This window comes from Indicator indicator, chromosome 2 (genome assembly GCF_027791375.1).
Source record: "Indicator indicator isolate 239-I01 chromosome 2, UM_Iind_1.1, whole genome shotgun sequence".
NCBI classification, from domain to species: Eukaryota; Metazoa; Chordata; class Aves; order Piciformes; family Indicatoridae; genus Indicator; species Indicator indicator.
The window spans coordinates 47,698,936-47,724,029 of NC_072011.1; the positions used below are offsets into that span (position 1 = coordinate 47,698,936).

Genomic DNA, 25,094 nt, shown 5'->3' on the forward strand with positions numbered 1-25,094 from the left:
GCAGCCACAACCTCCTTGAGCAACCCGTTTCAGTGTCTCACCACTCTTACTGTAAAGCATTTTGTTCTAATATCTGGTCTACCCTTCTGAAACTTCAATCCACTGTCCTATCATTACAAGCCCTTGTAAAAAGTTCTTTCTCAGCTTTCTTGTAGGTCCCCTTCAGGTACTGAAAGGTTGCTATAAGGTCTCCTTGGAGCCTTCTTTTTCATGCAGAACAGCCCCAACTCTTGCAGCCTGTCCCGTAAGGGAGGTGTTCCAATTCTCTATCATCTTTGTGGTCCTCCTCTGGACCTGCTCCCAGCAGTCTGATGTCCTTCTTATGCTGGGGGCACCAGAACTGACAGAGCATTCAACAGAAAGTTTCTGATATCTTGGATTATGAAACCAGTGTTGATCTATAATCAGCAGTTAGAACTGCTAAAATCCCTGGGCAAAGCTACTCTTGCTCTGCTAAAGAGAGTAAAACTAACTAGTACATACTAATGTATGTTCTAGGTATAACTGCAACAGCAAGAGCGTAAGATTAAAAAACATGGTATTTTTACAGTGATTTACTCACTAGTAGATGGCAAATCTGTTAAGGTGCTGCAGTACAAATCTGAGTTGGGAAGCACAGAGTAAGGGTGTACAATAATCAACTTGTACTGAAGTCCAATCTAGAAATGAAATTGGATTTTTCTGCATTTGAAGTTTCACCTTACGCAGCTAAGAAACTGTAAAAAATGCCTTTTTTCTTCCTAATTCATGATGAGTTACTAAGCACCTTAGTTAAAATTAACTCAGACTAATGGATTGCACCTAGCTGTATGGACTATTAAAACTCTACCTAAAGCTTTAAGTGATGACTTCATTTAGGCAAGGTTTTTTTTACTTCAGGAGAAAAAACCCAACCTTATAAAAATTGTGTTAGTCTGACAAGGAACTCCAACACCAAATAACTATAAGCCACCTTTTATAGGGAAATATGTCTTTATTTTAAATTTAAATATAACCCAAATTTAAACAGAGATGCCTACCCAAAGGAAGTTCATACTCTCCTTTGTAGATTATATACTGCTTTATAAACAGCTGTCTGTAAGGCTGTGTTAATGAAAACTGTTTAAAAGACTCAAAAGACTGCACGTCAGTTGTTTGTATTGTGGATCATGTCTCCCAATTAAAAAAAAAAGGTTTTAAAAACTACATGAACAAGTTCATTAGCAAAGTGCTCCACTTTTTTGCAGCATTTTGCAGCCACATGCATTTAGAACTGGACAACTGGGAAAGAATAACCTGTTGGGAGTATTTCAGCTTGAAAGCATAATTTCACAATGACATAAAGATTTCTGTATCTGTACATTGAAGTTTCTACTCATATTTGAGAAGCTTTAGACTATGACCTGAGTATAGCTGATCCAGTAGCATGTCTGAATTTGCAAACACCCTGCCCCCCCTTAAATCTCTGAAAGTTAACTCCTGCTGATTGCAGAGATGTTAATTCCTAACTGGATTTCACATGGTATTTGCATCACTTCATGACAGGTGTTACACAAAAAGATGCAGCAGTTGATGCCAGGGTCTCTTCTAGCTTACAATATGCTTTCCTTGATGATGGCAGAAGATCACCCACCCACCAGGATGCAAACCTCCTGCTGCTGGCTCTCTCATTGAAAGAGAAGGATCTAGTGCCACAACTACTATTAAAAGGTGAAAATTACCAGGATGCTCTTTCTGCACTAAAAATATGAAAGCATCTAAATACAGTATGTTATGTGCTAGTAATTTTCAAGACAAAAACATTGGTCCATAATACCATTCATAAAATAGTGCTTGAGTCCTGCAGACTTAAGGTAGCTATGGCAGGAGAGCTTTCAGAGGAAACATTTATCAAGCCAACTTGACAGTTTGCCTTTCCATGTTTTAAGAGCATATTCTTTTCATAATGTGTATCTCCCTTTCAATCTATTTTCATTGTACAAGGGGGATAATCCCTACCTTTAATAGAGAACAAAACAGTTGAAAAATCCATTTCTCTCAATAGGAGTATGTCTGTATCTAGATGTTTAAATGTCATAAAGCAAAGGAGATTTTCAGCCTTCAAATACTAAAATTCTTCATTGTGAAATTACCTCAGTTTTAAGTAATTAAAAAAAAACAAAATCATGAGGGCTATCAGTAAGGGATTCATGATCTGTGATCATTAGCATAAGCAGAATTGGAAACTGTGAAGTGTATATAGATCAGTGATTGATGCTTGATTACCTTCTCCATGGTTGGACTTAAATTATCTATTGGAGTATGCTGGTGATTCATTTCAGAGCCTGCAGAAGTGATTTATTTGCACAGAAATGAAAATGCAAAGATTGGAAGAAAAAATGAGTGCAATTTCTGTATGTTTGATCCTAAATAACACTGAGGCTTGTAGATGAAAAAAGCAGCTGAACAGTGCTCCTGGGACCAGTAATGCAGATGCAGCATTATATCTTCAGTGTGCAAGAACATTATATTAGTATTAAAATACAAAATGTATATAAAGCAAATGAAAACCAAGAAGTACAACTTTAACAAAATATTCTGAATCAATGTATGTACATTATACACATTATACATGGATATTCTATGTCACATTCATCTCCAGGTTTACTCAGAACAGTTCAAGCAACCATTTTCTGTGTTATATTTTCAATGAGTGAGTCATTTTTGCATCTGCATTATATTATTATTATGGATTAAAGAAGAAAGTAGGTATGGGATTTTGTTTATCAAAACTATACTAAATACAGTGCCTGTCTAATTTAGATTTTTCCAAAAGGCTAGAGCACAGTCGGATTGTTTAGAAATGTACCAGACTAAGGCTGAAGATTTACCAAGTAAAATAGCTGTATAACAAAGGCCAGACTGTCTCATGAGAATACTCTTTAAATATATTATTCTTTTCTTAAAGGAAAACCAATTACACAAATCAGACAGTTCATTGTTTTTAGTCCCACAGTGCTTGTATTGCACATAAGAAGATACTGGAAATTGAAAATATTTTGTATTTGACTTTTTTTTTAAACATTAATTTTCAAAATGAAGGTTATACAACTTGTATAATTTTGAAAAATAGAGGTGAAGAGTTGAAGACAGTTTGGTCCCTGAGTAAATACCTGGAAAGCTACTAAAATCCATACAGTTGTTCCCAAAGCCACCACTCCCCATCACTATCCACAGACACACTTATTTATGAGCTGTAGGCACAAGTGAATGCGAGTAAAGTATAATCCTTAAATTGGCTCATCATCATTCCAGTTCAGGTCAGGGCTTTAATTAAAGGGCTACTCCTGTTATATACTATTGAAACTAATATAAACCTGCCTGCCTGCCTTTTTCTTTGGTGGACTTGCTTATGCTCTATGCCTTGTACATCAAAAAGCTTTCAATCAGTGTATAAATGCTGTAACACAGATGCATTATCATGATACATAATCCTTTCATAACAATGTGGGACACTTAGTTGGCCTGTTGTTTGCAGGAAGTGGCTGACTTCCCAATTCCTTGAGTTTCTGTCCACTTTGGGGTGTCAGTAATGCTGGAGCAGAGAGGTGATGAGCAGCTCCTTTCAGCTGATAAAAGTTGTTAATATAGCTGGCAATCAGTAAAGTGATCTCAAGAATCTGTAACAGGAACATACAAAACTCTTTGAAAAATACAATGATGTATTGTATTGGTATAATGGTGTTTTGACTGCTGAAAAAAATAGCTAACTTTTCAGCAGGTGACAATCATCAACTGGAGAAGTACTTTATCAAACACATTAATGATGGGGAGAGAGGAGATGCCTAATAGCGCTTTTTTTCTATTGCTCCTTGCAAATAATGTAATGTTATTCCCATCAGTATGCTAGATACTGTCTTTCAAAGTCTTAAATGATTCAAACAGATGACTTCCTTCGTTTTGAGAGAGTTTGAAGTCCAAAAGTTGATACTTTTAGAAAAAAACTTACATGATGCGTTCCCTCAGTTTTGCTAGAAAATATCTAGTGCTCAGGTAAGTATTAGGAGCAGGGTAGGTAAAAGGAATAATGGCTGTTACTTTGTCTTTGCAATCCACACAACCTTGCCTATAAGGCCACAAACTGAGGGCAACTTGAATACCTTTATTTTACTATGCTTACTTGTATGGAGGCATGTATTGGTCTGAATTTATTGTGGAATTTTGTATTCTGTTTCATAAATCTGACTAACAGCAAAAGACTTTGAGATCTTTGCTTTCTAAATAAATACAGTCAGTCTCACCAGTGAAGGAGAGAATCTAAGTTAAAAAACATAACATCATTTCAGTTGGAAAAGACCTTTAAGATCATTGAGTCCAACTGTTATCTAACTCTACCAAGTCTGGTGCTAAACCATGTCCCTTAGTACCACATCTATGCATCTTTTCAACACTTCGAGGGATGGGGATTCAACCACCTCCCTGGTGAGCCTATTCCAGTGTCTGAGAACTCTTTCAGTGAAGAAGATTCCTCAAATATCCAATCTGAACCTCCCCTCATGTAACTTGAGGCCATTTCCTCTTATCACTTTTTACTAGGTAGAAGAGACCAACACCTACCTTGCTACAGTCTCTTTTCAGGTAAAGTGGTGAGGTCTCCCCTCAGCCTTCTTTTCTCCAGACTGTAACATCCTTGTTCCTTCAGCCACTTACTGTAAGATCTGTTCTCCAGACCCTTCACCAGCTGCTTTGTTGCCCTTCTGTGGACCTGCTCCAGGACCTCAAAGTCTTTCTTGTAGCAAGGACCTCATATGCTCAGATTTTTAAGAAGTGACTGATCTTTCAAATCTTGTGTTCTGCAATTCTACTGTAGAACACAAATACACCTTCTCAAAAATTATCTCTGGTTCTGATCAAGCAAACACTAGATTTTAGGTACTGCAGAGAATCCCTGTTCTTAATAGTCGTCTTTGTCCTATGAAAAATTTGGAATGTTATAGACAAGGACATAAACACAAAAGGAACACATCAGTATTGTCACTGTTAGCTCTTCTATTACTAATTGTTTCGTTCTCTAAAACTATCTGCCAAAAGCCAATAATTTGAGACTACTAGGAATAAAGAAAGTGTTTCACATTTGTTAAGGATTACTCACTAGAAAAAGTAGAAAAGTAGCAGATGGTGGTAAACTGTTTCAGGTAATATACCAACCTTTGGTTTTGTCATGGCAAAAAGGTGCTTCTCAGTTGATTTGTCCTTTTTCTGAGCGTTGTTAACAACCAACATAAAATCATCTTGATAGCCTCCAAAAGTCAGCAGACTCTTATATGTATATGTGATTGTTAATCGCTTAAAAAAGAAAAGCCAAAAACAGACCACAAAGGTATAAGCAGGACAGTGCAGGAAAACAGATTATGACAGTAAAAATACTTATTTAAAAATATAATTGCATTTGGATGTTTCAGAGTGTTGTTTTTAGCCTGTCATGAATCTTGAAATTGATTCTAAGTTTTGGGATATCTTCATTCAGACGTTCACTGTGAGGAATTTCCATTGCAGATGACAATTCTTCTAAGTTTGACCTCTGCTTCTATTCCAGATGAGTTAGATCAAAGATATTACAAGCATGTTTCAACTGAAATGTGTAATTCAATATACACAAGTCTTGACTGACTTTGAGAGAAGTTAATCTTACAAATTCCATTTGAAATCAAAGTAGTGTCTAAATAAATTAAATGGCAGAGTATGAGACATCTAAAGGAATTTATCTCCAGGACTTCTTTTTGTGCAGTGATATAGTCAACATTCACAGAAATGAAATTACATTCACTTCTTTTTGTTTCTCTGATGCTCAAGACTCCTCTGCTTTCCATGCCTTGGCTCTTACTCTTCAACATTCAACACCACACTAGTGGCCTTTGTGCCTATAATAAACATTTAATTTATAATTTACTAATTTACTGCAGATGTTCACATTTTAAATTAACCATAAGACAGTATTTGTACAGTAAAGGACTTAACTTAGCATTTCTTGAAGGGCAAGTGACGTCTGCCAATTCTGTCAAGTGGCAGTGCTCTGCAGAAATAACATAGCTAGTTCTGTGGGTAGTGTTTATTGAGCTTGTCTGATGCAAGCTCATTTTGCTTGTGCTCTGAACAGAGCTGCTATTTGCGTTCCTCGTGTTCTTTGTTTTATTTAACTGCTAAGAAACATAATGAAAAGGTCCATATCAATAGAGTTGTGAAGCTGAGATTTTAATTTTCTGATATTCAGTATTAGCACTCACTAATAGCACCATGCCATTCTGTTTCTTTGCAGGATGTAAATTAAAGTAAGGATCTTCTCAGGCACTGCCTTTTTTACTCTGATTACCACAAGTCATTTTTTGTGAAAACTTTTATTGCAAATCAAAGAAAGATCAGAGCCTAAAATGACATAATTAAATAACACTGAGTTATATTACCTACTATTAAACAAAAATAATACAATGAAAATAACAATCTTTTAAAGTAACTGCTCTTTGCAGAGTGTATGGATTATGAATAATAATGGAAAATGAAGTCTCTGAGAAAAGAAAATTAATGTTATTGTAAGAACTCTAACTGTGGATCTTCTGACACCTGAGTGATTAAAATTTCATTAAAAGATATAAAAACTGTATCAGATAAACAAAAAAAATGCTGTGCAAATAATTCATTACTTATTCCTATTATTAATGCTACTATAATGATGATAACATGAAAGCGTTTTGAAAGGAATTAAGAGAAAGACTAGATAACTTAGCATGGAAGGCTAATGCCATCTTTTATGTAGTATAGTGGTGAATCTCTCCATATAATCAGTATTAAAATCTATTTTGACCAAAATTAAAAAAGAAATGTCACTTACCATAGAGCTGTAATCTAGGATGCTTATGCCATCTTCATGTACGGCAAACCATATGAAGGACTTCTCAACTGAGGATGTTGCCAGAGGCTACAAAGAGAAATGTTCTTTAATTACAGCTTCAGAATGAGGCCATATGTAAATAATTAACTCTCAGCTGTTACAGAACTCTCCAGCCAAAGGCCTTACAAAGATTTATTCTGGGAGGAAACTGATGTAAAGGAATTGAAGTAGCTGCCCAAGGACATGTAGGACGCCCATGGCAGAACCGTGGGCTCAGCATAGCTGCACATGATACTCTTGAAGGCTCCCCTGGTACTTAGTCCAATAAAATGTTATCTCATTATTAAAATAAAAACATAAAAATCAAGTGCTTTAAAGTTTGTTCACTGGCATGTAGGTCTACATATCCAAAGAACAGAGTGCTTATAAACAATTTTGTATTTTATATGTATATATATAAATTCTAAAAAATATATTTATATACTGGGATTACCTAATAAAACCTAAGGGATGGGGTGACAGTTGTGTTTAACATAGATGTTTCTTGAATCAAGAGAATTAAGATACTAGTGGTTTAAGAGAAATTGAGGGAGTGCTCTAAATGGCCTTAGCAACATTTAGTGTTTCAGTAAAGTTCAGCTTCCATGGCTGGTTAATGATACCTTTTCAATATTCTACTGGTTATGAGGTAAAAACAACATTGAAATAAAGAGGCTATCTCAGAATATTGAACAAGAAAATTAAAAGACACCACCTAAATTAATAATGTAAAATAAAGAGTAAGTATATGGTAAAGTTACTATTGTGGTATACTTAGTACTCTGCCTATTACATTTCACCCAGTATATGACTTAAACAAGTTGGTAATTTGAAAAGAGATTACATCAGCATACGTATAATGTGCTCTTTTTATACAAAAAAGTGTTACTATTTGCAAATTTTTTTTATATTAAAAAAACCTTGACCATTCAAACTCAGTAAAATTTCTTACTTTTGCTGCAAACAATTTAGCACCAAAGAAAGACCATTTCCTGGCTACAGTGAGATAAATGCGCACACAGTCTGCAGTACTGTGCCCCCGGAGAGCCATCCATCTTGTAGACAATCGCTGACAAAGCTGTCTATTGAAGGGAAATATGTAATTTAGCTTTTGAAAGGAATTTAAATGCTTACCCATAACAAGTTTAATGAGCAAAAAAAGAATCCATTTGTTAAAATGATAATACAACAACTATAACTTACAGAGTATTAAATAAATCCCAAACATTAAAATTTTTATGCACAAGAAAATTATTAAGTATCTTCTAATTTCTGCAACATTGTGATTAAATGTTGATGTAGCAGTAGCAGCATAAATGGAAAAATTGTAGGACAGGTTTTAGTGTGTCTCTACAGATAATCAATCTACCTTTATCAGTACTTAACAGCTATGCCAGCTGTCATTCCAAAAATCCATCCAGCTTAGCACATATCTTTACCTGTGTCTAGCGGTAAATGTGGAAGATAGGGCTTAACACTCTCTTTTAGTGTTATCTGGGCACTGTTACCAAAAAGGGTGCTTCTGATGCATGATGCCTTCATGCTGACTCTTTTCTTTTGGGGTCTCATGTTTAGTTGGCTCAATAAAAAGAACTTCTGGAAAACTAATCATAGGATCACAGGATATTAAGGGTTGGAAGGGACCCCTGGAGACCATTGAGTCCAAGCCCCCTGCCATAGCAGGACCATATAATCTAGAGCAGGTGGCACAGGAACACATCCAGATGTATCTTGAAAGTCTCCAGAGAAGGAGACTCCACAACCTCTCTGGGGAGCCTGTTCCAGTGCTCCAGGACCCTTATGGTAAAGTTCTTTCTCATGTTGAGGTGGAATTTCATGTGCTGTAGTTTACATCCATTGTCCTTTGTCCTATCACACGGCGCAAGTGATAAGAGGCTATCCCTTCCTGCTTGACACCCAGCCCTCATATATTTATAAACATTTATTAAATCCCCTCTCAGTCTTCTCTTCTCCAGACTAAAAAGCCCCAGGTCTCTCAGCCTTTCCTCCTAAGGCCTGTGTTCCAGTCCCTTAATCATCCCTGTTGCCCTCCATTTGACTCTCTCTTGTTGATCCCTGTCCCTCCTTAACTGGGGAGCCTAGAACTGGATGCAGTATTCCAGAGGAGGTCTCATAAGGGCAGAGTAGTGGGGGAAGAGAACCTCCCTTGATCTGCTGGACACACGCTTCTTAATGCACCCCAGGATCTCATTGGCCTTCTTGGCAACAAGGGCACATTGCCATCCCATGGATAATAACTTGCTGTCCACCAGGACTCCTAGGTTCTTCTCCAGGAGACTGCTCTCCAGTAGATCACCTCCCGGAAAAATCCACCCCAGAATACCTTTCTAGCACAATGACTTACAGGAATGACTTAACCAGTAGCCACAAGATTATTAGATGCAGCCCATGAAAAAAGAGGTGGAACGTGTACTAAAAAGAGAACTTTCACTTGCACCTTACTCCTGCTGGAAATTTATGAAGTCCAGCTACACATTTAGCAAAATAATACAAGCAAGAGGGTAGGTACGGAGTGATTCTTTCCTCGACACAGACTTCCAGGTCTGGTAATTGGTAGTTTAGGGACTAGATCATTTCAAGAGATGTTTGACTTAACCTCCATTAGTTTGAGTAGTCTAAGACCTCTTATACTTTGTTCTTTGAAATTAATTGTATAACTTTCTATTTGTTTCTTGTGTGTGTAGTTTTGAGTGTTGCTATTATCTTCTGCACATGTAATAAACTTCCTTTATTCATAATGATAATAGCTGTAAGCATTCTCAAGCCTGTAGTGCAGCATGAAGAAAACAATGATGTTTACTGGACTTCAAAATTACTGTATCATCAACTGGATAATTTGTTACAGCATTCTGCTCTTTTTCTAGTTGATTGAAATTATTTCCATGTTATTAATTTTAAATTAAATGATACCTTACTAGCAAGTCCACTAAGCTAACATATTGGCAATTTGACTGGCTGCCAGAGATTGCACATTTTAATAGCAAACTCTTAGGCCAGATCCTCAAGTCTTTTACTTCCAGTAGTTCTTTAAGTCTGTGCACAGGCTTAATTTAGAATTTAGAATTTCAAAATAGCTAGACTTTGTAACACTATGTAGTAATGAGTGCTTAATTATGGTCCTCTGTTTAAGATTAGAAATACGCTGAAGAAATGGGTTCTCCAGTGTAGTAAGGAAATGAGTTTTCCAAACAGAGGGTTAGACAAAATGGCATAACAGTAAGCTATACCTAATGACAATTTAAAACATCCTCATTTCACTCCTAGATTTTGAAAGAACATGAACCACACAGTACATCTCACCTTAACTGTTCCTCTGAACAACCTTGCCTGTATCGCTTAGGGTAGAATCTCTCCAAAACTTGCTTTAATGTTTGATTGAACTTGGACTGGGAAGTGACTTGCCCTGCTGGACTTGAGAAAGGCCTTTCAAAATCTCCAATCTCTACCTAAGGGAAAGAGCATGAAGAAGATTCTTTGTTACTCCAAAGTAATTTTCTAGCTGGGTATTATGAACTATCTTTTCCTCTTTCTTGACCAAGTAAAAAATGAAAAACAGTTTGTCAGTTAATGTATATTTCTCACTGATACAAAGTCATGTAAGTAATTTTATTTTTCTTATTTTAGATTTGCCATGGAAAAAAGATCAAGTATAAATGCACACATAAAATACTAGTTCTGCTCTGAGACTGATAGATCTCCAGCTGACATAAAGCAGTTTAGATTTATTAACACCATCAAGCAACTTTCTCAATCACCTTCCCTTGAGTCTTTAATTTTTTAAAAAATAAAACAGATCTTATCAAGACCATGTCTAGTAAAGGCTCTTAGGCTTTCATTAAACAGCTGTTACATTGGTGTATTAACTTGCAGAACTCATGTAAGGAATAGTGAACAAAAAAATGGTACATGATTACACGGTTTCTAATCAAAGAGGGCCTGACTGTGATCTGTACTGATGCAAACAGCAGCATAGGTGGTGAGGCATTTCCACTGAAGTCCAGAGTCAACCTTACACAAAGATTGCAGCCCAGTCTGTTTCTGGCACTATCATGTGTGAAAGGTGGAGGTCACTTGGCTGTCAAGCAATCCTGAAGCAGTTTCTTTCTTCAGGTTTTTCATTTGTAAAACTGCTGTGTTAGTCTCTAATGCACAAGGATTACCTGAGCTAAAAGAGCTGTCAATTCCATTGCTAGTTCTTTGTTTACAGGGAAAAGTCCATTGACTATTTGATCATTTGTCTGATATACTAGCAGCAGCTTCTCTCTCTCTGTCTCTCCATGGGCTTGAACTGAAAAATAAAGCCTACAGAAAAGCCAGAAAGTTATTAAATAAAGAAGTACAGGGAAATGCATTAGCCTTGAGGATTAGCACTATCTGCTCTGAATGTGCCATGTTTACATCAGTGTCAAAACACGTTAGCACGGCAACACTTGCACTTGAACCACTAGGCAAATATTTAATTTCAATCTTCTTAGTTCAGTTGCTTCTTTTTTTTCCCCTTCTTTTTGGCAGCCCTAATCAGCTCTTAAGAACTAGAAAAATGTAACTATGTTTTTAAAAAAATAATTCTCCAGTGACACCCATTTACTATTTATGTTGCATGCTTTGAGTCAGCCAGTATTTTTCAGATGAAGAAAATCTGCAGAAATTAAAAGCAAATCCTGGGACAAGGCAGAGATGTTACACTTGCTAAACAAACCTATTTTTATAAGTAAGGCGAACAGTCCTTGTGCCTTCACATTTCCCAGGGTGTTGCTCCTTGGAGGCTTGCTCCCATTTTGAAATAATGTCACAGATCTAGAAGGAAAGCATTACAAAACTGACTTTACCATATATCCCTCTTTGACAACACCTCTGAATAGAAATTGTCAACTTATTACAGTATCTTTTACCTACTGCCTATCAGAAACATACATAGCTTGAATTTTTAAAATGTACTGGAAGAAAACTTTACTTGCATTTCTTAGCTGGAGCATTTAATAACATTTTTGTTGTTTGTTTATCCTCCAATATGGCATAAGCCATGGAAATATGCCTTATGGAAATATGCCTCATGGAAATAAACTGTAACATCCTTATATGGAAAGGCCAGGTACCTGATTTAGCAGCAGCCAATGAATGTGTAATTATATACAGCAAGTTGTTAATATAATTAACCAAATTAATTTGATCTCTGTTTTCTCTTTCTGCTGCATGCTGGAGTTTTTCAGGTATTTTCTAGTAACTGCTATAAAGTTTATATAAAGTTTGTTTTAAAGTGCAGGAAGACTGGACTGGTTCACAAGTGGTGTAGGTAAGGAGGAGGTAGAATGGAGGTCCTGGGAACCCTGATGGGCTTCAGGTCACCATTCATTCATAAAAGCAGTTTCCTGGAAGTAGTAATGTTGATAGCTTCTACAGTTATATTTACCAAGAATATAAGTATCTTTTTAATACATTTTGCTTTCCATATGGTAATTATTCTGGTAGGGGGAGAAAGCTGATTGTGATCACTCTGCTTGTCACTGAAGCCTGGCTGTACTACACCTTGTAACTCAAAGTGCAGCTGTGAACATTGGCCAAAGGGTGCAAGCACACACAAAAAAATTGTTATTCATTAGCTGCTTTTAGCTTAAAAAATATCTAACATTTTACTAAGCCTAGATTATAATGCACTTTGCCACTTCACTGCAGAGAAATTAATTCTAGCAATGGAGGAAAATAAAACTCAGAATTCAGAACAATAATAAGCCAAACATTGGCAATTTCCTGTATTGAATCCCAATTATTCTGTATTTAGATAAGGAACCCCCTTTTTTTTTAAATTGTCCATTATCTCCACCCCTGTATCAATGACTTTTTGAACCTCAAATGGTCATCTTTTTGGAATGTTCTAGAAATGCTAACTGAAATTTCTAAATGTACACTGGACTCCAATTGCTTTTTAAAGACCTGTGATTAGTGACAGTGTAATTTTCCTTTTTTAATCAAGCTGCTACTTCTCTGAATAATATCAGTCTCCTAGACAAAGCTTTCAAATATAGTTCACTGACTGAATTTCATCAATTGAAAAAGTGGTGGTTTTTTGAAAAGTCTTTCCTTTTAGGTAATGAAGGAAAAAACCTAGACAGTCTTCTGCCTAAAAATGTTTTCCTTTACATTGTCTGTAGAGAGCTCTGCAAAATTAAGATAGTTTGTTGTTTTAGAGGCAGAGCTCATTAAAGGCTTTTTTTTACCTTGATGTTTCCTTGAAGACAGTGCTCTATATCCTTGCCAGATGGATCATCAGAAAACAGTGCAAATCCTGACTGAGCTGGTTTCCTCATCCCTGTATCCTGATTCAGAGTGTACAGAAATTCCTCCACTGTGGTAGAGGCATCAAACCCAACGACCTAAAAAAGCAGACAAAATGTATTGTGTTATGAAATTTACACTCACCTCCCCACCTTGAATCTAAAATCTTGAAAGATAATACCTCTACAGTAACAGTAAGAATACAAGACCCATTCCATTCTCTATGCATAACTTATTGTCATTGGAAACTAGAAATTTCCATAAAGGGTCTGCACAAAATTCAGGGTTTCCAAATGGGAAGTCAATTTAGTGGAGTATTCTTCCATCCAAAAAAATATTACCCAGCAGATTGTACCTTATTGCATTTTGTTCATGAGAGCAAAGTCACTGTCAAAATGCTTCTGAACATAATGATTTTGGGTTTATTTTCTTTGTACTGGTTTCTTTACATCTGCTGCACTTGAATTTCTGCTACAGATTTTATGTAACAGAAAGCAGTTTGTTCCTATTATCCAATAGCCAATGTCACTCCAGTCTCCAAAAATGAGCAAGAAGGAGGACCTTGGTAACAACAAGCCAGTCAGCCATATGATGGAACAGTTTGTTCTTGATTCTCTATCAAAGCATAGCAAGGAAGAGGGTGTTAGCAGGACTAGTCAGCATGGATTCATCAAAGGGACATCATGTTTGACCAATCTGATAGCCTTTTACAATTGCATAACTGAATGGATAGATGAGAGGAGGGAAGTGGGTGTCGTCTACCTTGACTTTAGGAAGGCTTTTGACAGTCTCCCACAGCATCCTCACAACCAAGCTTGAGAAGTTTAGCATGGAGGAGACTGAGGAGGGATCTCATTAATGCTTATAAATATCTAAAGGGCAAGGGTCAGGAGGATGGAGCCTGACTCTTCTCAGAGGTGCCCAGTGACAGGACACAGGGAAGTGGACTAAAACTAGAAGGAAGGAGGTTTGACGTAAACCAAAGGAAAAAATTCTTCACTTTGAAGGTGGCAGAGCACTGGAACAGGCTGCTCAGAGAGGTTGTGGGGTCTTCATCTCTAGAGGTATTCAAACCCTATCTGGATGTGTTCCTGAGTGATTTACTCTAGGTGATCCTGCTCTAGCAGGGAGGTTTGACTAGAGGATCTACAGAGGTCCCTTCCAACTCCTACCATTCTGTGATTCTGTGGCCTGAGCTTTCTGTGACAAATACCACTTGAAAAATGAAGAAAACTATGATTTCCTATACTTTTCAGAATGGTGATGAAGCACATGAGATCAATTAATGTTTTTCATCATGGGCAAATTCAGAGGGGTATTAGATCTACACTGGCAGATCTGAAATGTTGCTCTGTCACTACATGGGACAGTAATGTTGTCCTAACTGAATTTTTGTCTGTTGCTACTAGTATTAATGCATTTTAGCAAGAGATAGCAAATGGCTTTTATACAGATGTTCACTTAAATTTCTTTTGAGAATGTTTTCCTGTATTTGACATGTTGAAGATGTTTTACTCTTGGTAAAGAAATACCTTGAAAATGGATCTTGGACTTTTGTTACGGGCTTCTCAGTTGTTGGCATTGAAAAAATAGTCTGCTGAATCCAGATTGAGAGATGAATATAATGGTTTTCAATACCATTTTAACTGCTTATTTACTGATCCCACTGAAGTAATATATGTACTTAATTACAATTTTTATAGCCCTTGGAAGTATTAATTTTTGAACAATAAATAACTAATGAGCTTCTTCTAATGAACTAATGATCTTCAAACTTCAGTTTGGGAACTTTTAAGGATGATTTAAATACATGTTGGTTTTTCTTTTTTGCTAGTCAAGCAGGAAACAAATAAAGAACTTAGAGGGCAAAAAAGCCTGATATCCAATGTTTATTCAATATAAATTTTATTTAATATAAAAACTTGCTTTCTGTCTAGCAATACTATGAATTGTTAAACTCTTTTCAGTCAGCTTTCATAGTTAGAACCAGAATGTGAAGCCATATACATGGAAACCCATGGAAAGTTTACTACAGGCTTTGACTGATGAAATCCCAAAAGAGTTAAGAATGAAGCTGTGTTTGTTCTGTAATAAATATGGTCAATCCTTCATAACTGATAATGGGAATTACAGCTGTGCTTCCAGGCCTTCACTGAAATATTTAACCTTCAAGATGTCTGATGAAAGGAAGTAGAATTTAATACCTTTACCTTTTCTTCAGTCTAATTCATTCACCTGGTGGTTGGGTTAAATAAGAAACCTAACTACTATTTCTCTCTCATAAGAGGTTTCATTTTTTTAAATTTCTTTTTGATATTTTCCCCAAAACATTTACTCTTTCTGGATCAAATTAGAATACAAGTACTATGTGTCTGCCATTGCTGTCACTGGCACAGGATGACCTGATATTAACAAACAAAGAAGGACTGGTTGTAGATGTCAAGATTGGGGGTAATCTTGGTTGCAGTGACCATGACATGTTAGAGTTTAATATCAACAAAGAAGCAGGGTGATAAGGAAAATTTCAACCCTGGACTTTAAAAGGGCAAACTTTCCCCTCTTCAAGACTCTACTTAGAAATATCCAGTGCACTAGGGCTCTGGAAGGAAGGGGGGCCCAAGAGATCTGGTTAATATTCAAACATACCTTCTCCAAGCTGAAGAGAAATGTATTCCCTCAAAAAAAAAAATCAAGTAAGGCAAGCAGAAGACCTGCAAGGATAAGCAAGGGACTCTTAGTAAAACTCAAAAACAAAAAGGAGGTTTAGAGTATGTGGAAAAAAGGACTGGTCAATTGGGAGGATTATAGCGATATAGCCAGAGAATGTAGAGATGCAACAAGGAAAGCCAAGGCCCTCCTGGAACTGAATCTCACCAGAAGGGTGAAGGAGAACAAGACGACGTTTTTCAAATATGTCAATGACAAAAGGAAGAGCAGGCAAAAGGTGGGCCCACTGCTGAATGAGATGGGAGATACAGTAACTGATGATGCAGAGATGGCAGAGTTGCTGAATGCCTTCTTTGCCTCAGCCTTCACTCCTAGGACCAGCCCTCAGGAACCTCAGTCTCTAGAAGCAAGGGAGCAGAACTGGAGAGATGTGGACATTCCACTGGTCAGTCAGGACAGGGTTAGAGATCTCTTATACCATCTCAAGACACACAAATCCATGGGCCCTGAGGGATGCATCCACAAGTGCTGAGAGAGCTGGCTGATACTGTTACTGAAACTCTCTCCATCACCTTTGAAAAGTCATGGAGAACAGGAGAGGTGCCTGAAGACCGGAAGAAAGCAAATGTCACTCCAGTCTTCAAAAAAGGCAAGGAGGAGGACCCAGGCAACTACAGACCAGTCAGCCTCACCTTCATCCCTGGAAAGATGATGAAGCAGCTCATCCTGGAGGTCATCTCTAACCACATGGAAGACAAGAAGGTTATCAGGAGTAGCCTACATGGATTTACCAAGGGGAGATCCTGTCTAACTAATCTGATAGCCTTCTATGAAGTTATGACCAAGTGGGTAGATGAGGGAAGAGCAGTGGATGTCATATATTGACTTTAGTAAAGCTTTTGATACTGTCTCCTGTAACATCCTCATAGAAAAGCTCAGGAGAGGTGGCATAGACAGCTGGTCAGTGAGGTGGCTTGAAAACTGGCTCCATAACAGAGTTCAGAGGGTCGTCTTCAGTGGCACTGAGTCAACTTGAAGGCCTGTGGCCAGTAGTATTCCCCAGGGATCAGTATCGGGTTTAGTTTTGTTTAATTATCTTTATCAACAACCTGATGAGGGGATTGAGAGTACCCTCAGCAAGTTCCCTGATGATACAAAACTGGGGGGGTTGGCTGACACCCCCTCAAGCTGTGCAGCCATCCAACGTAACCTGGACAGGCTAGAGAGCTGGGTGCAGGCAAACCTCATGAAGTTTAATAAGGACAAGTGGAAGGTCCTATATCTGGGGAGAAATACAACAGACACCAGTACAGGTTAGAGGCTGCCCTGCTGGAAAGCAGCTCCACAGAGAAAGACCTTGAAGTCCTGGTGGACACCAAGTTCTCCATTGAACAACAATGTGCTCTTGTGGCCAAGAGAGCCAATGGGATCCTGGGATGTATCAAGAAAGGTGTGTCCAGCAGGTCTAGGGGAGTTCTTCTACCTCTCTATTCTGCCCTGGTGAGACCACACCTGGCATACTGTGTCCAGTTTTGGGTTCCCCAGTTCAAGAGAGACAGAGACCTGCTGGAAAGAATCCAGCAGAGAGCCGTAAGAACAGCATCTCCCCTATGAAGAGAGACTGAGATCCCTGGGGCTATTTAGTCTTGAGAAGAGAAGACTGAGAGGGGATCTGATCAATGTCTATAAACATATAACGGGTGAGTGTAAAGTGGAGGGGGCCAGGCTCTTTTCAGTGGTTCACAGTGACAAGACAAGGGATAATGAGTTCAAACTTGAACACAGAAGATTTCACCTCAACATGAGGAGAAACTTCTTTACAGTGAGGGTGACGGAGCTCTGGAACAGGCTCCCCAGCGGGGTTGTGGAGTCTCCTTCTCTAGAGACTTTCCAAACCCATCTGGATGCATTCCTGAGTGGACCACCCTAAGTGATCCTGCTCTGGCACGGGGGTTGGATCTGATGATCTCTTGAGGTCCCTTCCAACCTCTGATATACTGTGATACTGTGATGAAACTTGAATCATGTTTACCTTAACACTTAAAGTTCTGTTTCTGCTATACCACTTCATGTATATGCTAACAGCAAAGAGCTGTGAGAGCTCAGATTTCATGGTCTGCTGACATTACCTGATATATGCCATTCATGAAATGAACTGGAATACTAAAGGGCAGCGAATGGTGGTAGGGGTTTCTTAGAAGAGTAGAAAGGATTTCCATCCTGGAAGGTCTGGCTTCTCGTTCTCCATTCTGCTGGGTACGTTCTACACATCGCTGACAATATATTGCGTATTTCCCAAATTCAGTCCTGTGACAAAAAGAACAATGGAACAGGCTGCTCAGGGACATGGTAGAGTCACCATCCCTCGAGGTGTTAAAAAAACATGTAGACATGGCAGTTTGGGACATGCTTTAGTAAGCATGGTGCTGTTGGATTGACAGTTGAACTTAACGATCCTAGAGGTTTTTTCCAACCTTAATGATTCTATGATTCTATTCTATGACAGAGAAATAATTCAGTTCTTGGGGACTGATTGAAAGGATAGTAAACATGTTCACTCTGAGTCTGGGCATGCCAGATGGGAGGAACACTCAGATTTCGTTCTATGTGATTTCCAATGCATTTTTCCATGTGGAATTACAAAAAGAATTTGCCTACCAAGATAACAAACTGTGCCAAACATTAACATGGATCAGAGTGTTTTGTGTAACTGCTGTATTTTTGTTTTTAGGTTTTGCAACATAGAGTTCCACTGCAGAGTATTTTTCAAAACAGAGGATAACTCTCCCAAGTGATGCACAGAAGTAACAGAAGTAACATTTGAGTAACCACTGGAGCACTATTCTACTCAAATTTATTAATATTAATATTAAATGAAAGATTGAAAATAAAGTACTCTGGAAGGACTAGTTGACTAGCTGGGTAATAATACTCAGGCATACCTGGAATCTGCACTCTTCTTTAAATGAAGTTTAAGAAGCCAAAGGAATGGGTGCTGGGGCAGAAAGAGTCCAATGCAGAGAGCCAAGAGCTGCAAGCCCTGAACAAAAGGAAGACAATCTCTGTTTTAAACATCTTACAAAGTAAAACCTTCTGCTGTGGCTGCTGTCCAGCAGTGCGGCTTACTGTGCCAAGTCGAGTAACAGACAGCTGTAAATGGAAATTAAAAAAAAACAAAACACAGAGAAAAAGCTGAGCAGATAAGCATGTCACTTCACTGGAAGGCCAAAATTCTCCCTCATTTCTCATGTACAGCAAGATTCAGGGCTGGAAATGGGAAAGCAGATTAGTTTGTATTAAAAAAACATTATGAAGGCTGCAAGGCCAAGCACTAAGAAATAAGGAGAAGTCTGTACAATTTTGATTCAGATTTCTTGTGACATATATTATATAAGCAACCCATAAGATATTTTCTTCCTACCAAATAGATAGTAACTATTGAAAAAACAGTTATTCAATATTTTGGTATCTTTTAATTGCTCAGTACATATCCATAGCTTCACTTAATACAGACTGCTCTCGTGTACTCTGAATATGCACTTATTAACACTGGAATAACTTTTCTCACAATTGTATCAGTGTGCCATACTAAAATTAGAAAATGGAGTTTCTCTATCTTGGTTTAACTGACCTGCCTCGTATTAAAGAGAAATTTGACAGCACAAGCACAAATATTCACCAAATACCTGTATAGCTCTGTTTCAGGAAGACACTTCAGTAGATACAAATATGGGTGACTACAGCATGAATTTAGGACTTAAAAAAATTAAACCGAGGCTGCAAATATTTACTCTTAAAAATGACGTCAGTGGATTATGATATCAACAGTACAAAAGAAGGATTATGGTTAATTTTCACAAGACATATGCAGCTTTAGTGTGTACTAACTGACATACACATGCTATGTCTATTATAAGAGCGTGGATATTTTAGCAATGTACACATACTGGCCATATCCCAGATACAAGCTGTTTCTAGGTAACAGGTATGTCTCCTGTTCATGTTCTACTTTCTACGGCAAAAGAAAATGTGTCTATTACAAAAACCTTAGTATGTTAATTTATTTTCTCATTTTCTCATCCATATCCTAGTCCTGTTAGGTATTGCTCCATCATAAGCACTATTGTTACAGTTCTGTTAATTCTGAATTTATTTATCTATTTATTTATTTTTGCTTTCAATTTCAGGTAATTTATTTGTTACATATTTGCATGTAAGTGAATAGCTGGCAGTGGAAAGAGTGAAGAATTATAAGTATGTGTTTATAATCTAGCATGCAGGATGCTTGCAGAACAGTGTGATATACAAGAGTGACATTGATCAGAAACCCTGAGTGTAGCAGAGATTCCACAACATGGGACTACAGCTTTTCTTCATGCTCCTCATATAGAGACCTCTGCCATGTGGTTTAGCAGGATACCATCAGCTTCATTTCAGGAAGACACAGCAGTACTAATGTGATGGTTTTAAGACTGTCTTTAATTTTTCTCCACAAAGTTCCAGCAGAAAAGTGAAACAATGTAAATAAATCACTATTGGATGTAAGAAAGCAAAACAATGATTATTCTAAACACTTCCATTGGAGAGAGAGAAATGTTTAAGAGTCAGTACTCAAAACAAGGTATGGGCAGTCGGCAGTCCATCTTCTCTCAGTCTGCCTGCTGCTTCTGTCTCCTGGCTGAAGATAACATACACCTGCATACTGACCTTGACAAGCTAACTCTAACGAACCCCTCAGCTTCTTGGCTTTTCTTTCCCTTTGCATGCCATCTCTGGAAATGGGATGGGGAGAAAAAAGGAGCGGGGGTGGGGGAAAGAAGCACAGCCCCTCTCAGGGCCAGAAGGCTTTGTTGTGTTTTTCTGTTGATTGTACGTATTTGTAAACATTGTGAATAGTGTATATTTGTGCATATTCATTGCATCTCATCATAGATTGTAGTTTTGCATGTAAATACAGCTTCATTTGCTTCCAGACTGAGCTAGCCTGGTTATTGTCAGTGTGGGAGGGGGATTCCAGCTCTCCACTGTAACAACTAACATGTCAGTTCATGTTTTTATCTGATTTTAAGTAAGCATGTGCTACAGAAGAGCAGAGCCCTTTTACCATTGCAAACAGTCTGTACAGTTCCTTCACTGCTGTTGAAAGAACCACTGAAGTAAATACTGGGTTACCTGTATTGGTCCTGCTTGGTTTTGTGGATGTCGACTTCTTGTCTGCTTAATAAGCTGACAACAGATCTCATTTTGAAGTTCAGGATGTGTGAGGCAGATCTGCAAAGCACTTTGGGCCAAAGACACATGGTAATCAATTGCAGGAGAGTCAATTGCAGCATTTATAAACAGCTGGCAGGTCTAGAGACAAAATAATAAGCAAGTAAGCTTGCAGATAAAACGCTCCAACAAATCTTAGACATTTGGTGTAACAAAAGTATGCTACAATTAAAGTCATAGTTAGTTTACCAGTACAAGGGGTAATGGGTACAGGTCAATCCTGGGGAGATTCCAATTGGAATCCAGAAGAAAATTTTTCACAGTGAGAAGTTAGACTTTGGAATAGACTCCCAAGAGAAGTAATGCATTCCCTCACATTGGACAGTTTTAAGACAGCTTGAGAGGGTGTTGGGCCTTCTCATTTAAGCTACACCATCACTTAGAAAGGTTGGATCAGATGGTCCTTGGGTTCCTCTCCTACCTGGCATTCTGTGATTCTGTGAAACCATGCTGACCCTGCAAAAAGAGCGGTGAAAGGGGCCAGAATGGGTGAAAAGCTAAACAGAGAGATTTAAGATAAAACCTCTTAAAATCCATGCTTTTCCCTCTAGCGGGAGGTGCAACAGCTGTGCTGGCAGGCAGGTTTAAGGACAGGCTGAGCATAGCTTACTTCTCTATAGGACTTTAAAATACAAAGGGTACAGCTCTTAATGGCTGCCAATATAAAATGCTTGTGCAAGGAGTGAGCATAGCATGGCAGAATATACACAGATAAAAAAAACTCTAACTCAGAGACATTTGTTTTGTCTTGGCTTTCACTAGTATTTTTACGTATCACTCATTGCATTTATTCTCTATAATAATTTATGAATTTTCAAGGAATGTAAGCAAAATACAGAAAATATCTGTAGAAGCCAAATATATTTCTAGTCTATCTGAAAATATGTGGATGCACAGGACTAATTTTTGTCTGCAATGGAATAACTGAAACATGTCCTGAATTGTTTCTAAATCAATTCCCTATCTGACTTTTAAACTGATTTATTGAAAGTTTCAGTAAAGCTCATACAAGTAATCTCTTATTTATTTTAGGCAAGTGTCTGTGGTTTGAATTGGGTCTGAAATGTATTTCAGAAAGTGATTTCAAATAGATACAAATTTATTTTTATCAAATAAGTAAACTCCCTTTTAAATTTTCATGCTCCCGGATTGCAGAAAATGAGATGGATATACTTCTTCAAAGTGCTTCAAATGTTTCAGAGAAACAAGCTGGAAAGTTTGCCTACAAGTTGCTGTGACTGAACATACAATGCTTGTCTTGAATTCCTTTCTAAATCTGAACCATTACATCAAAATTCTCCAGACAGCTGATGCTTCAGGGAATTTGGTCTTCAGACTTTTATAACTTCTGTGGAGAAAGTTAATTTCTCCAAGCTCTTATTTCACAATGTACTGAAAAAGAAACAGCAAGATTTTATTTTGTCTCTGAAATGTATTTTATAGCCTGGCTATTCAGCAGTAGTTTTACCTGGCTGAGGGCAGGAGGAAAGTTAATGGGATTGCAGCATACTCTCTTTCATAGATATGAACCACCTATCTGGCCTTCAGCCAGAAAAGATGGAATGTCTCACCAGCATACAAAAAATCTCAAGAAACCAGCTACAGCCAGCAGTTACAAACCATTAAGTGTCTCTTAATAATAAAACCTTCTCACTACTACTGTGCTATATATGTGCATTTTAAAATATGCATGAAAATCTTTAGAAGTTAATTCAAAATACTGTTGTGAAATACTTTCAATAATCTTCCTCTATAATATTTTCTCTCAACCTTTTAAGACCAGCTATTTTGTATTAAGATTTTCTTTGTATTGAAAAGAGCTGTAGAATCTCTGCCTTCTATCTTAATTCGAAATAATACGCGATAAGCTTTCTTTTGTTTTTCTTCTGATTTTTAAAATGTCTTCTAGTTGATTTACATATATCTACAACAGAACTTTCACTTAGCATTTTTCATTACTGAAATCTAACTGAAAAAACAGTATTTCAGATACAGTTCTCTGAATAGAGAGAACCATCCATATTGTTAGGTTCTTGGAAGCTCATGAACTTGATGATAAAATTATCATCCATGGACATTTCTACTAAGTTGCACTTTTCAATAACTTCAGCAGAAGGGCCAGAAGTTGAGGACTAAACAGCTCTCTCACAACTAAAAGTGATCTCTTTCCATTGGAAGTGATAGTCTTTGGTGAGGTAATAGAGGGACATTTTGCTACTGTCCATTAAAAGATAAGATTAAACTTTGTTTTCTTTTTTCTTATCTACTAGTTGTCTAGTAAGCCAACTAATAGCCATTATTTGGTTAGAAGTTAAAATAGTAAGTCAGTTAAGGCATCTGCTGTGGTCATACCTTAAATAATTTAACAGCTTCAGTTTGCAATGCTTCTGACGGCAGTGTTGTAAGTGGGGTAGTAATTCCTTCTTTGCTATGGCAAAGGGTAGGATGCCTCCAAATCTGAGAAGCTAAACAGATAAAATATAGGTTTTGCAATTAATTCAGTTCATAAGTACATTCAGTAAGTAAGTATTAGAAGATTAGTATGTTGAAAAAAAAACAAGCTTACTGTTATCGCCTTCCATATTCAGTAATTTGCAAATAAGTTGTTCAAACTCAGATCCAACATTTACACTGGTACTTCCCGCTGCAATGGTCAGATGATAAAGCCATGTGTCCTAAGGTAGAAAAACAGAGCTCACTCATTCCATGTTTGAAAGAGCTGTTTCATCAGGATTTTGCAACCAATTTGAAACACTGCCATGCACTCCTGGAGAAGCCCAAAGGAGTTTGCCTTTGAATACATCTATTTTCATGCTCTCTCTGTTACAAATATTAAATAAGGAAGATTGGACAGGACTCTGGAAGTTTTTGCCCTCAGAAATCATGGCAAATTATCAGGACATTCATTCTTTGCTCTTCAGAAAGCTAACGTAAGAGCCTTTTTATCACTACCAGATCCTGGTAACCTGGGTATATGGCTAGAAAGCAAAATGAGGTCTACAGGATTACTTGAGAAAAACGAAGCAATAATAATAAAAATTATTCTACCCATACCTTTCATATCTCCTTCAGAACAGTCTTCCCTACTGTTAATTTTATCAGTGAAAATGGGTAACAGTATCCCAAAATCTCTCAGGAAGGTCTGCCTCAGACAGGTCTGTCTACAAGTCAGTGTAAAGCAAGTTTCTCCAGGTGCAGCATATTTGATATTCTGCACCATCTCCTTATAAGCAGGCAAGCTTGCTTATTTTTATTTGTTTTAAAAAGCATTAACTATGACAGCACTGGTTCATAGACAAACTTTGATCAACGTTAAAGAAACAGGACCTTCTCCTTGCTAAATATATCAAACTACAGGTCAGATCACTTGTAGGTCCCCCTCCTACTCTTAAAGAAATATTCGTATCACAGCACCATACTCACAGTTGCTGAAACTCAGTTAAAAAAGTATTTTTATTACCTTCTCATGTTTGGATCCTATAAGAAGATAAGTGGGTCCTTGATCTTTGGGGTGGATAACAACAGTGTAATGTGTTGATAATAAAGTGCAACCACTAGCCTCGTAATCTTCATCAGAATCGCATGATCTATCAACTTCTTCAACCTTAGCTTCAAAAAGCTTAATTTGACCAAGAGGAAACTAAAAGTAAATATCAGAAGTGGTGTGTCAGCAAGTATTTGCTTCAGTGCACTCTGATTTTATATTTCTTACTCTACAAATATAAAGAAAAACATAAACTACTATCAATCCTTTATTATTAACTTTCAGTTCTGCAAGGAATGTCAGATAACCCAGCTGTGGCAGACAGCAGGAGAATTGTATGTGCCAAAGCCTGAAAGTACGATTAAAACCAAAATCTTTTCCAGATCTGCTTCTGTATCTAGTTAATGCAAGAAAACGTCTGTTAGGGTGAGAAAAGTAATTGTTCAGAATTTCCAGATCTGGTTCCAAGAAAAAATTCCCTGGGTCATGCCTAGA

At 37.5% G+C, this 25,094-nt stretch overlaps 1 protein-coding gene across 1 annotated transcript in view; it reads right to left on the reverse strand.

Moving 5' to 3' along the window:
- Positions 1 to 3,455: 3,455 nt before the first annotated feature.
- Positions 3,456 to 25,094, reverse strand: part of PLEKHH2 (pleckstrin homology, MyTH4 and FERM domain containing H2) — a 57,984-nt gene continuing 36,345 nt past the window's right edge. Inside the window, exons 16-29 of the mRNA XM_054397769.1 lie at positions 24,576 to 24,755; positions 23,682 to 23,790; positions 23,468 to 23,580; positions 21,017 to 21,196; positions 18,787 to 18,884; positions 17,974 to 18,151; positions 13,120 to 13,275; positions 11,604 to 11,701; positions 11,065 to 11,206; positions 10,205 to 10,350; positions 7,836 to 7,965; positions 6,845 to 6,931; positions 5,167 to 5,304; positions 3,456 to 3,638 (exon numbers count right to left, since the gene is read on the reverse strand). Coding sequence (XP_054253744.1) covers positions 3,456 to 3,638; positions 5,167 to 5,304; positions 6,845 to 6,931; positions 7,836 to 7,965; positions 10,205 to 10,350; positions 11,065 to 11,206; positions 11,604 to 11,701; positions 13,120 to 13,275; positions 17,974 to 18,151; positions 18,787 to 18,884; positions 21,017 to 21,196; positions 23,468 to 23,580; positions 23,682 to 23,790; positions 24,576 to 24,755 — 1,938 coding nt within the window. The remainder of the gene's footprint in view (positions 3,639 to 5,166; positions 5,305 to 6,844; positions 6,932 to 7,835; positions 7,966 to 10,204; positions 10,351 to 11,064; positions 11,207 to 11,603; positions 11,702 to 13,119; positions 13,276 to 17,973; positions 18,152 to 18,786; positions 18,885 to 21,016; positions 21,197 to 23,467; positions 23,581 to 23,681; positions 23,791 to 24,575; positions 24,756 to 25,094) is intronic.